Source organism: Brienomyrus brachyistius, chromosome 1 (genome assembly GCF_023856365.1).
Source record: "Brienomyrus brachyistius isolate T26 chromosome 1, BBRACH_0.4, whole genome shotgun sequence".
Classification (NCBI taxonomy): Eukaryota; Metazoa; Chordata; class Actinopteri; order Osteoglossiformes; family Mormyridae; genus Brienomyrus; species Brienomyrus brachyistius.
The window spans coordinates 46117150-46130607 of NC_064533.1; the positions used below are offsets into that span (position 1 = coordinate 46117150).

General features: G+C 42.3%; 2 protein-coding genes, 1 long non-coding RNA gene and 1 other non-coding gene across 5 annotated transcripts; 2 read left to right on the forward strand and 2 right to left on the reverse strand.

Moving 5' to 3' along the window:
- The first annotated feature begins 82 nt into the window (after window positions 1–82).
- LOC125739193 (SLAIN motif-containing protein 1-like) lies at window positions 83–8475 on the forward strand. 2 transcript variants are annotated; one of them, XM_049009065.1, is made up of 8 exons: window positions 83–242; window positions 1307–1423; window positions 1680–1829; window positions 3283–3615; window positions 4706–4738; window positions 5837–6010; window positions 6771–7053; window positions 7643–8475. In XM_049009065.1, exons 3-8 carry the CDS (start codon window positions 1721–1723, stop codon window positions 7716–7718), a joined length of 1008 nt encoding a protein of 335 aa, XP_048865022.1. In that variant the 5' UTR covers window positions 83–242; window positions 1307–1423; window positions 1680–1720; the 3' UTR covers window positions 7719–8475. The 2 variants fall into 2 exon arrangements, with proteins under 2 accessions (XP_048865022.1, XP_048865031.1); XM_049009074.1 differs by lacking the exon at window positions 4706–4738 and having other exon boundaries at window positions 85–242.
- LOC125739212 (uncharacterized) lies at window positions 3320–5952 on the reverse strand. The gene is made up of 4 exons (XR_007397089.1): window positions 5863–5952; window positions 4505–4586; window positions 4299–4397; window positions 3320–3383 (listed from the first exon to the last, which is right to left on the reverse strand). It is a non-coding gene; the product is annotated as an uncharacterized LOC125739212 (long non-coding RNA).
- A 424-nt stretch (window positions 8476–8899) lies between the features above and the next one.
- trnae-uuc (transfer RNA glutamic acid (anticodon UUC)) lies at window positions 8900–8971 on the reverse strand. The gene has a single exon. It is a non-coding gene; the product is annotated as a tRNA-Glu (tRNA).
- Window positions 8972–10970: 1999 nt separating this feature from the next.
- On the forward strand, window positions 10971–12472 carry wu:fc50b12 (uncharacterized protein LOC103911624 homolog). The gene is made up of 4 exons (XM_049022272.1): window positions 10971–11016; window positions 11162–11225; window positions 11386–11549; window positions 12142–12472. Exons 2-4 carry the CDS (start codon window positions 11205–11207, stop codon window positions 12374–12376), a joined length of 420 nt encoding a protein of 139 aa, XP_048878229.1. The 5' UTR covers window positions 10971–11016; window positions 11162–11204; the 3' UTR covers window positions 12377–12472.
- Window positions 12473–13458: the final 986 nt, after the last annotated feature.

Sequence of the window (13458 nt, forward strand, 5' to 3'; positions counted from 1 at the left end):
TCTGACCGCCCCCTCAGCTCAGGCAGCTGAAAAACGGGCTGCCTTTTAGTGGGTCAAGCACATACCAGCCTCCCTTCTCTCCGCCTGGTCTAACTGGCTCTTCTGTCCTCCAGTCCAGCGATGGAAAGGCATCTTTCCCAGCTCTGTACCTCAATCCCCCCCCTGCGCCCCCGTGGTTGGAGTCGCCCCGCTCAGCAGCTCGGCCTGGGCCTGTAGCAGACCCGCTCACGCAGAGCGCCCAGGTAACCCCCCCCCTGCTCTGTGCCGTCTCATCCAGCTAACGACACGCGTCACTCCTCTCTCCTCAAACGTCCTCTGTCATTTTGCCACGGTACTGCAGCGTGCCCCACTTGCCGAGTGCTGAAATACAGCACAGTTCTACAATTCAGTGATGTTTAATATTCCGTTTGTGGTTTCAAGTGGAGTTTATTGTTGTCATATGACTTTAATATAACCTACGGTCCAGGAAGGGGGAGACAGGGTAATTCAGTGGGCCCTGACACTAGGGGGCGCCAATGAGTGTGTGGGCCTGGATAATTGTAGCTTTGGCTGGGGGGGCATTCAGTAGAAGAATTCAGGGGTCCAGCCTATGGATTAATCTGAGACGTGTTTATAGACGTATAGAGTATTACGATTGTTATGATATAACCTGTATATTGTATAAAAACTGTGTGCCCTGTTGTAGTTTACAATTATTTTTCAGAATTTTGGAACAATTACGACTAATTTCTGTTTGTATGAAACTGAGACAAATCTGAATAGGTTGCTTTGTCCTTCCCTATCAATGGGTTTGGATAATTAATTTTTTTTAAAGGTGCTTTTTCTATTGGCTGTATCATTTCTAAGGCAAAATTTCATTCTAAATATTTGGCATATAGTATTGCGAATGCCATTTATTTTATGATGACATGTTTGGAATATTCCTGTGGAATATCACTTTGTGTGTGATGTCACTCTGGCTGTCCCCCATTGGTTGGGAACAGGAGGGGAGTGGTTTGGCCATTTCCCATTTGCAAGGCTACAAAGACTAAATTTAAATGATAGGATCACAGTACTCCTGCTATTTGTGTATTTTCTCCCGATAGCTTCAGTTATGACTGGTATGTCATGATTTAATCATGCCTTAATTGTTATTGGTAAATTATAATAGTTAAAATGTATTTTTTTTTACATTGAAGTGTAATTGTTCTATGTTGCAGTTCAAACCTGACTCAGAATATTGCCCTAATTTCAGTGTAAAATTACGGGTTTTTGAGGTACAACAAAAAACAGAAACATAATCTCCCCCCCCCCCTCTTTTGTCTAGCTGCATTCTCGCCATCCAGCCATCCTCCGCTCCCCCCGATTCAGACACCTAATGGGAAGGACTGCTCTGGTCTAGCAGAGAGATCTCCCACATTCCTCTTTCATTCAACCAATCACAGTAAGCTTCGCTGACATAACAGCATTAATACAAACGCATTGTCATCCATTATGGCCTCTCTGTGACTCGCTGCAATGCCCCAGGTCAATTTTCAACATGTACCAAAAAAGAGGCCATATAGTGGACAGTATACATAAATGAAACAGATTTTATTTGTGTGGCTTGTTAAAATGTTTCTTTATAAGAATTTCTTGCATGAACTTTTTTTGTGGGCATTAAATACCCCTTTCTACCCACCATAACTCTGCTTCCGAAGGTTATGGCGGCAGGCATCCTCCTCTCAGTCCGGAATCTTCCATGGAGAGCGAGATCAGCGCCTCGGAACTGGAGGATGATTCCATCTCCATGAGCTACAAGCTGCAGGACCTGACCGACGTTCAGATAATGGCACGGTTACAAGAAGAAAGTAGGTGTCCTTTGAGGTCACCATGATGGTCATTGAAGATGGGGGGGGGGGGAGTGATCCCTGCAAGGTGAAAAGGGATATAAGTTATAGAGAGATGCTGCTGCTTCAGGACTTACCATAAGGCAGCTGCTAGTGCACCCGAAAAAATAAGGCCCCCATGAAGACAGAATTCTAAGAAGTTGCATTGATATATATGGATATAATGTGTTCATTAAAGTTATAGCAACAGATTTGTTCTTTGCATTTTTAGCAACAGTCTTCAGGATAGACGATGTTGCCCCCCCCGCCCCCTCATCCCAGCTTAAATGGAGCATTCCTACATGCTGCCCCCCCCACGCCCCCATCCCAGCTTAAATGGAGCATTCCTACATGCTGCCCAGCTTTTTTTCACAAAGGAGTCTAGAGCAATGGTTGTACGACTTAAGAAGTCGACGGTTATGCCTTGAGAGGCGAGTCGAATTATCGCTGATCCATCCATCCATCCATCCATCCATTTTCCAAACCGCTTATCCTACTGGGTCGCGGGGGGTCCGGAGCCTATCCCGGAAGCAATGGGCACGAGGCAGGGAACAACCCAGGATGGGGGGCCAGCCCATCGCAGGGCACACTCACACACCATTCACTCTCACATGCACACCTACGGGCAATGTAGTAACTCCAATTAGCCTCAGCATGGGAAACCGGGGGGAAACCGGAGTACCCGGAGGAAACCCCACGACGACATGGGGAGAACATGCAAACTCCACACACATGTGACCCAGGCGGAGACTCGAACCCGGGTCCCAGAGGTGTGAGGCAACAGTGCTAATCACTGAACCACCATGCGGCCCTGAGGGAACGGGCAAATTTTTTTAATTCGCCTCATTGATCCACCAGTGTGATACCCCTCCTTCTCCCAATCAGCAAATTTTACTGATGGCAGTCCCATCCCCACCCTGATCACAAATTTTTTACCACCCTACTCCTTCCATGAGGATCTTATTGATTTTGCATCATCCCAAATATTGACACCCTACCCATGTCAGTGCAGGACCCCCAGAGAAGTTAGTCCACCGCTGTGCTGCTTCAGTGTTGCTCCTGTCTGTTGAACAGATGTGTTTTTTTGTGTGTGTGTGTGTGTGTGGGCGACATTGAGTAGTGGAGGGGGAGTATGATAGTATTACAGCCATGTGCACTGCAATTGCACTACGGCAGTCAAATAATTGAAGCGGAGAATTAAATCCAGACTTTCTACTCTCAATTAGCCGGGAGTTCCTGAGCAGATGTGTTTATCAGTAATCACTTCCTTTCTCTGGGTATTTGCACTGAGGAAAGTCGGATAAACATCTAGTTCAAGTGAGCAGCTGCAGTGATTTGGACTGATAGGAATTAGCTTTAGTGTGTTTCTTTGACCAGCCTGCTATCATTGATAGCCATCACTGTGTGTGTATGCACACTGTGCGCCGCCCTGCAGGCCTCCGCCAGGACTACGCCTCCACCTCGGCCTCCGCCAGCCGCCGCAGCTCCAGCTTCTCCCTCCACGCCAGCCGCCGCCCCCCCTGCGAGGAGCCCGAGCTGCAGGACGAGGAGGACGAGTATGATGAGCTGCCACCCCCCCAGCCACGGCTGGCTCGCGCCCGCCCCCTGCAGCGCAGCCTCTCACACTCCCACAGTTTCTCCGGGGCCAGGGACTGCCGCCGCAGCCCGTCGGCCCCCCAGTGCCTGGGGGGTCTCTCCCAGCAGCAGTACTCCAGCAGCCCCCTCAGCAGCTACATGCCGGAGGCTCTGGGCCACAGGAGTAGCTCAGGTAGGTGGGGGGGGGGGGGTGGCCTTCGTGCTTCCTGGGAAGGGGGGGCTCCTTCCACATATATGCTTGGTTTAGTTTATAGTGTACTGGGGAGCCCATAAGGAAGTGCCCAATTATCTTAACAGAGCTGTGAATCTGTAAATGGATAATGGTGCTTTTTACAGTTTACCAGTTATACACCAGTATACCAGCTATAATCCAATATTCCATCTATAAACCCAAATACAAGCTGTAGACCAGTATACCAGTTGTACACCAGTATACCAGTTGTATACCAGTATATCAGCTGTATACTAGTATATCCCCGATTGACCAGTAAATGAGCTGTGCTCAAGTATGCCAGATAGAGACCAGTATACCCGTTCCTGGGACCAGGCATATTGTTAGGGGTCTGAACTCCGCCCACTCTCCCCCCCCCCCCCACTCATACCACCCCCGAAATGTATTTCTGGCTCCAGGCCAGAAAGTCCTGCTGCAATGACAGAGTAATACTTGAAATTCACACAAGTACAAATTCCTAGTAAAAAATAATTACAATGACCACCCATTATTATTCTTATTGTTCCATATAGTTTTCTTTTATTTTTTTTACAAAACACTGTGAAATGTTTCATTTATTATGAACTGTTACATGCTACTGCAAAAAATGTCCATATATCAACATAGAAATCCATATTTATTACCTCATTAACTGCTTGGCAGTTAGGTAATGTCGCGCTGCAGTGGGTGCTTTTCATTGTGGGATATTTTGCAGGAGATGAGTTGGGGTTTCTTGGATGGACCTGGAACAAATTATAATTTTCCTCATAAAGATAGCAGTGCAAATTCAAATATCTGTGCATTTTCTAGAAAGCAATTAAAACAGGGACACCATCATATGCGTATTTACCTCCATTACGAAATCATTTTCGCAGAGATTTTGTGCAGGAAATCCGTTATCTTGTTAAGCCTTCATTAAGACAGAAAGATGTCTGTGGATGAACGAGCACGTCAAACATTAACACACATATTTTTGTGTGTTTGTGTGTGTGTGCACTTGTGCTTGTCTCCCTTGTCTGTCTCGTTAATGTCTAAATTTTGGGAAAACTAGGCTCCCCTTCCTGGAGTCAAGCTGAACACGAGAGTAAGTTTCACAATTTTTTCTCCTTCAAAGAAACGGAACGATTGTGAGCAGCTTGGGAACCGATGTGGTTCTTCAGAGTATTATATCTGGATAAGTGCCCTGAAGCTTTTATAAATGTCTTATTCTAGTAATAAAATTCAGAACTTTGAGAAATAATGAGCAGATGTTGATCAGACTATTCTAATAATGGTAATATAGGCAGTGACCAGGTTCTGAACGAGATCTGTTTCCTAAGCCTGTCTTTAAGTTGAATTTGTAGGTAAGTTGGAAAAGTAATAATACAGTGGAAAATAATAATACTAATAATAATAATACTGTGCATAATACTAATAATAATACTACTACTAATAATAATAATACTGTGCATAATACTAATAATAATAATAGCACAGTAATAATGAAAGTAACTATATATGCTCCTGCACTGTACTATGATTTGAACCTTGTGCAATGTTCTCATGAGCATCAGAAGTAGTGCGTGCATCCGTTATTAGGAACCACTGGATTTAACACAGTTTTTTATGCAATAGGCTTTATGACAATCCGTTCGGTAAGTTAGTCAGACATTCTTAACCCAGGGATTGTCAATAATAATAATAATAATAATAATAATAAGATTTAGTAATATAAAGGCTTGGTAGGTAGGGACATTTGGCTCCTGCTGTAGTGCATCTGAAGGTTGTTTGGTTTGCAAAACGCAAAGCTGTTGCAGCACATTGGACTGTTCTGTTGGTATTTGGCTGTTCACATCTCAGAGGAAAACGCATTGGGAAAAGGGAAAAGGGAAAAGAACAATGTTTCCCCTCTGTAAGCTTGGTTAGAATGACATAAATATGTCCTATTAATTGAAGCGTAGCATCCTGTTTGCTGGGTCTTTTGTTTGCTCTCTAACTTGGAGCCAGATGTGGCTTTTTTCCCGTCACTTTCCCCCTTTACCTGATCTGCCAATCAGATTACATTAATCACAGTAACTGGCACTCGTGCTGCAGGCAGTTACGGTCCTGATAGGTTGGCAGTTGGTGCTTAAGGCGCTCGTATGCTGTCCAATGTGTGATGTGTGTGCATTTGTGGTGTTTCTGAAGCCGTGTTACTTTGCAGATAAGCTGAGGAGAAGCATGCCCAACCTGGTGCGGGCTCCCAGCATGCCGAGCGTTCCCAGTCTTCCCAGCATTCCCGGCCTTCCCGGTCCCGTCGGGCAGACCAGCTCCCCGTCCCTCCGCAACAGCCAAAGCTTCGACTCCTCGAACGTGCTGACCAGGATGCAGTCCTCAAGTACGAGCGCCAGCCTCACTCCTGCCGTTCGCTGAGCTGTAATATCTCTCTAGCTGCAGTTCACGTCGACAGACATCCCGCCTCTGCCAGAAGTTCCGGGAGTCTCCCAGCAAATGGGCAGCATTTCCCTGGCAGCCGTGAACGAAGCACAATGTGCCAGAAATCTGTCATTATGCTATTCAGAGGCACAATTAACTGGCAAGAAGTTTTATTGGGGCAACCCTGCCACACATGGGATGGCAAATTTTTCTGCCGGGGGCCCACCGTCCTCTTGGGCAATCACCATTATACCACCCATGCCTAACCCTAACCCCCCCTTCCAGTTGTCCCTCATCCACCTCCCTGAAATCAGTATGCAAAAGGTGGGATGTCTGTGTGACCATTTACATTTTCGTTCAGGTCTAAATAGGCACATTATTTTTGTCTAAGAAGTTTCATGCAAAACTTACAATTGGTGACTGATCTGTTGCATAGTAGCTTCTTTGAATCGCCAAGGCATTGATGTGGGAGATGGGCTATATCCCCAAAATAATTTGAAGATCCTTAAACAGAGGAACCGTTTAGACATTTTCTGAAAACAGTTCTGCTTGAATTTCATTCAGTTTATGGCGTTTGAACCAACTTAATTGATGCCAGTCTAGAGTAGGGTATTCATGTAATTTTAGAGACATTTGCGTATCGCACATCACATCACCTTGCCCTGACCTGTGCTATTCCGAGTGCCCCCACCCAGCTGACTGACATCCTGTTTCCCGCTAAGTCCCCTCCCCAGGTCAGCTCCAGCACCGTGTGCAAAGCGTGGGCAACTTCTCCGCCTTGTCCCGCCCACCCACCAAGGCCACCGCCTACGTCAGTCCCACAGTACAGGGCTCCGCTGCCCCCTCCCCCTACACCAGTTTGCACTCAGGCTCCAGCAGTGGCATCCCCCTCCCCAACAAACCCAGCGCCTCATCCATTCCGGGTCGCAGCGCCCTCCCGAGGCCGGCATCCATCAACGGGACCAGTGCCATTCCCCGCAGTAAAATAGCTCAGCCTGCACGCAGGTAAGCGAGCCAAGCGGAGCAGCAGGGGTGTCGGGACTGGAGGGACAGGAAGGACGTAACCCCTCGGTATTCTTAAAATTCAGACAGTGTGAATTGAGATTTTGCCATCTTGCTCATTTGACTTCCTCTGGCAGCCCCTGGAGGTTGGGCTCCCCCTTTGAGTCTGGTTCCTCCCAAGGTTTCCTCCTTGTAGGGAGTTTTTTCCTTGCCACTGTCACCCCATGTTGCTCAATGTGGGGTTTGGGCGAGGAAGACAATGTAATATAATGTGATAGAGTGTAATGTTATGAAAATACACTATACGGATTGGTTTGGATTGGATTGGATATTTTTGGCTTCATTCATCCCCCCAGTAAACAGACTGTTACATTTAAATTAAGTTGTGTCTCAGTATCAAACACTATCCTGTGCCGTTGGAGTGCAATAAAGGTACTGGAACATTTGAAATGTCCATCTACAGTAATGTACAATGTAGGGAGGCATTATAATCTAGTTAAGTGGCTAATTACACTCCGGTGCATCATGAATTATACTTGTAAAGCTTTATTTTCAACATGAGATTGGGTTTAATTCCTTAATTCTCTTCCAGCTTACTCACGCCCCCAAAAAGCCTGGCCACGCTCAGCGCTCTCCGGGATGGAAGCTGGAGAGATGGGTGCTACTGATGTCAGCCAGACACTACCGGCAAGCCAGGAGACCCAACGGTGTTGAGGCCCAGCAGGCTGGGCCCGTCTGCCTCTCCTTTGAAGTATTCCTGAAGCAGAACGTACTCTGAGCAGCAGCATGGAAATGCAAATGCGTTTCTGTGCAAACGGGGAACGTGACACCCCACCGAGAATAGAGTCTGAACTGAGATGAAATTTTATGCATTGCAAGGATGCTGTTGTTGCAATATTGATTTTTAAAGTTGTATCCTAGCCAAAAAAAAGTCAAACTACATCTTAAAACTGTTTACAAAACCATATTTACGGAATCAATTCAATTTTGCAGTTTTTTAAACGATGAAGAAAAGTGAATGTCTGACCTTATCAGAGGACTAAATGAAATATGTAAAATCTTTGTACAGTTGTGGTGCCTATTGTAAAAGTGTTTCAGTTCCGATGTTTTATTTGCTCTGGATCTTTGCTGCACTTTCACTGTTGTTTCACTGTAATAGAAAGAACTAGTTTCACTTAAGTTTATTTGATTTGTTTGTTAAATACGCAAAATTAGCAATATAGCTGTACTGTCACTGGTTCTTTTAATTTAGCTTATCTTGTTCTAATGCATTTGTTGCTCCCTCTTGTTTTATATTTATTTAACAACAACAAAAAAAACTTGCAGTTCTCTTGCACAGATCTGATAAAGCGGTTTCTTTTTCTAAAATAATTTGTTGTTTGGGAATCACTGTATTTTAAAATGGAAATAAAACGTTTTACATAATGAATTGTGTTTGTGTGTTTGAAGAAAATTGATGTAAGCAATGACGAAATGAAACTGAAATATAAAACTGAAAAAGTAAAACGTTTGTTAAACATATCACACAGGTAGTTGATAAAAATGCAAAACTAAAGAATAAAATCTGAATAGAGGATTAATAATAATAGTATTTAATGAATTACGCACTTTGAAAAGAACTTGCTGACCTTGGCAGTGGTGTGGTCTGTCATAATACGATTACAGCGATTGCGGTGAGGGGTGGGCATTTAACCAACAATTCACAGGGGCCAAATGCCAGCTCAGTCACCGGCTGCCAATGCCCCCCAAGAACCGCGATCGCCCGCATACCACCATTCAGTGTCGTTTTTTTTGCCACTGAGCTTTATTCTTACAAAATAGCCGAAAGACCAATTTATCAAAAACGCTATTCCCATACCGGGAGTCGAACCCGGGCCGCCTGGGTGAAAACCAGGAATCCTAACCGCTAGACCATATGGGATGCTTAGCTACTTTCTTAATTGCATTGTATTTAATTCCATTTTTATTGTTATTGTGCTTTGAAAATTGAGTTGTGGGATAAATGAAATAACTAGTAGTAAAGTACATTTATATTCAAATGTATATTTATGTATCAGGACAACGTTGATTAATGTGAATGAAAACCTCAAATCATGACAGCAAGTAATACAAAAGTTAAGCATTTCCTGTTTATTTTTCCTTGTTTTAATTGCATATTCACTCCACAAATCGACGTAGAACCGTTTTTGTTACAAATAATAGCACTGTTAGGTTTGCATCTAATAGAAAATAGTTCATTAAAAAATCTCCGTCGGATAATCTACTGAAACGCGTTTGACGTATAAACATAAATCGATTGCGTATTGAGTTATTAAAGGCTAATAAATGTGATGTGATTAATTAAGAAATATAATTAATAAATACAAGTATTGAATTCCTGTCAATACTACAAAAAAGTTTAAAGTTCAGTGTTTTCAATCAATTATATTGTATTGTAGCATCTTGTAAGAAGTAAGTTATGTCTAAATTTATTTTTGCTCAAAATGTAATTTCACTGGTTCGGTTCACCTGCCTTTTGTTCCCATTGTTAAATATACTGTATGTCCCATGTTTCACTGACGCTACAAACGCGCTAAGAGCGTGATATCCCAACCAGCCATTAGGTGTCGCTCTTAAGCTATTGACCACCATTTCAAAGTAAAATTTGAATAGGCCTACTTAACTTGCATGATAAAACCACAACCTATAATAAAATCACGTTAAGAATTATGAGTGTTATAATGTTAAATGTGAACTTTAAGAATCCCATTTCTGTAATGCTTGTCGCTTGAGGCCACAGAACCTAGACTTAAATTCACCAAATTAGCAATCGAAACATGTCTAAATTCCGAGCTATAATTATCACCTAGGAAGCATTTTTGTCATACGTAAAAGTATAACGGGTGGGACATGAGAGTCGTTAATGTGTTTTTAATGCAAATTAATTTGACCATCGACTCGCTAAATCTCCAGACTAGTGATAATAATAACAGCCCTTTGAAGAGAGTTGTATCTACTCTGCTCCTTTCATTGTTCTTTTTCTCTTAGGGGGTGGGGGTTACTAGGTCTATCTGCAACATAATCATTAGGGTAATCATAGGGTAAGATCCGGCTCCGATTCACAGACATCACACCTATATAATTTTACTTTGCATGAGTGGACTTGGTTAATTACTCATACTGTCAAACCTCATGCCAATGACCTGCATCGTAAACATTATACAAGGTGACGTCATGTCCCTCTGCTCTGTCAGTGAATGAACTACTTCGACTTTACCCGCCGTATGAAATGGATCACGTGATTAAAGTTGCTTTACCTTGAATGTAACTCATGCAACATTAAAAATAATAATAATAATAATAATAAACATTTTATTGCCACAAATCCCGTTCGTTCTGCCTTTAAGGACGCAAGTGCGACAATGTTTACCTCTTGTGACTGGCTGGTTCTCACTCTTCATGTAAAGGGGAGTGGATTTAGGGCAGGCAGTAAAGTTTGGGCACAAAAATTCAAAAGAGCAGATGGAAAGAATTAGGTGATCGGCAAATGTGACGTCACTATTCCAGACACGTGCGGGGAGGGGGCGGGGTGTCGGGACTGGATTTGCTGTGACTGTTTGAAGCAGCACAGGGCATAAAGGAGGTTAACACCCTGGAATTGCAGAATATACCTTTGGCCATTAAGAAACAGTGTTAAGAACAAATTGGATATTGTAAACATGATTCGTACATTTACAATACCTGAACAAGGCCCTTTAAAATCTGATCAGTCTGCTTTGTTGTTGTATATTTTATTGTTGACAGATGGTCACAACTTGAGCAGAAAACATTGTCCTGAAGCAGGTAGTGTGACTGGATGAATTCAACACTTTACCACTGTTTTAATTTTTAACAAGGCGGTCTTTTGTTGATTAATCTCTATGGTAACATTTCACGTATGAGCTGTCAGTGCTGACTTAGGGGGGCTCTTCACGCAGTGCCAAAGTGGTGAGTAGTCTACTTTACCAGAACAAAATATTTGTATAAATTAATGGAAAATATGTATCTTTGCTGTTGCAATTCAGATTTATTTCACATGTAATTGTGCAATTACCAGTAGCGTGATACATGGCACTGTGCTTTTTGATTCTAGCCAAACCATTTAAGGAAGGAAATTTTGTAGGAAAGACACCAAAATGCCAAATAGAGCTCAAGAGGTAAGATATTGGAATAAATTGTCAGAAAATGTGTGAAGATGGAAAAGCATGCAAAATGTGTAATTTAAATACATGATATGCTTATATAGACACATATATACCTATGACTTCTACTGGCAGTTTCAAGATCTTGAAACTGACTTTGTCCTTTTTGCTACAGGATGCAGTGATCAATCTTAAGTCGGTCCAGGATCTTTCCAAGCACCTGGGATTTGAGTGGACCATCCTGGCATATGAGTTGGGTTTTACCAGACCTGAAGTCAGGCAGTTCCACATAACTGCAGCAGAGAAGAAAGCCCAAGCCAAGAAGATGCTGGAGTGCTGGTGAGCTTAGAGCTCTATACAACGCAGCAACTTAGATATTAAACACAGCTATATCCTCTGTAAATGTTTTTGATATTGCTATGAAACTTTGGTGATCTGTACTTCAGACAGTATTCAGATTTGATTTAATTAGTGAGAAAAAACTGACTAATTACATTGTAAGGTGGGGCCGTGCCACCTTGTGTTATATTGGTGTAGCTGCAACACGCATACAACAACAATGAATCTTTGGATTAGTCTGCTAAACTAAAGATCCAGATCAGCTCACAGAGAATGAGTAACATATGAGTAATGAACCTGGCTAACTGGATTATAGTGAGGACCTTTTAAGGACTGATTTGTTTGCAAGACAATGTTTGTTTAGGTATTTTTTGAGATGGAGGCATATCAGGGATGCAACCATTAGTTCCATGTCTAGACTTTAAATAGAAAGTCATGTGTTAAATCACATTGATATTCATATGGTATTTCCCATGGAAATTCCTTGAAATGATTTTGTTGCAATCAAGTAAACGTTGGTAGGTCACGGTGGCGCAGATTAGATATGAAGTTGAACAGCACATTTGTATTATTTTTCATCTCATCGATCCAGGTATGAAAGAACGTGGGACAAACTAAACAAGACCAAGATCCTGCAGGATGCTCTTGAGCGTGCAGGTCGCAAGGACCTGGCTGACCGCCTGAGATGTCTGCACTGGGGCCATCAGAAGTTGAGCACGAAGGTGGAGCTGCCCTCAGCCTTTCCCTTCCTGATCACCGTCCACAGGACCATAGACAACCGCCAGGCTCTTCTCCGAATTAACGACCTCAGTCGAAGATACACTTAGCTATTCCTATGCAACAATACCACCATTTCTTTTTCGCAAAGCTGTCAATTTCAAATAATCTATTTCTCAATAAAACAGTTCATTAGTCTCATAAAATCGCACTTTATATGACTAAATTAACCTAAGTTTAGCTACTACAGAGTGATCGTATTTACCCGATTTGTACTAATCGTAGGGTTTGGATTACGATGAAAATACCATAAAACACAGTATTGTTACCGAACAGCATTAATCATTCAAAACTATTTAATTTCACGAGGAAAAACCTTTTATTTGATTTTATTTTCTCTAACCAAAATAATCCAATATTTTATAAACAAAATAATAAATACCAAAAACACTGTACTTATTCAAAAGTGCCTCGAATGAAAATGACTGTCTCTTTGCACGTGGTGTACAAATCGATGTTTTTGCAAAGTTAAATACATACTAAAGATAAGACGATATAGAGAAGTGCCAGCAGGGATAGGAGAATAGGCACCGTGTCAACAGCAAAACCGTGATGCATCCAGGTCCACAGACATTAGCATGTAGCAAAGGCGTGTTTAGCATGTAGCAAGAGGTGCGTGACAGCAACAAACAGTATATACCAGCACGTAAGGCAAGTTATCATTTTATGTATAATGCTAACAGTAGCCATCATATATGTGAAGCTAAATAGTGACGCTGTTGGTAGTCGACTGTTCATTTAATATTAATTAATTCAATCAATCAATCAAACATTCATTCATATCTAAGTTTTTCAATGGTCAGGAAAGAAATGAACGAAACCGAACAGGCCCAGCATCCAGAGATATCGTTCACTTGCGATGATTATGGATTCAATGCATATAAATGACATCAAGCGTTCAAGCAAAACACATTTTTGTAAACGTTAAGGTTACAGTTTGATACAGGCTTTCTTTGTGTATTTTATATCACGTTTAACTGAGATGTTTATACAACTTAGTAATTTGTTTTTGTCATTTAAAAATCAATTTATTCCGTAGTTATGCTTGTTCTTTGTTTAAACAAATTCTAAATTACATATTGGTACATAAAAATTCATTAAACCGTAAAATTACTCAGTTACAAGTATAGTT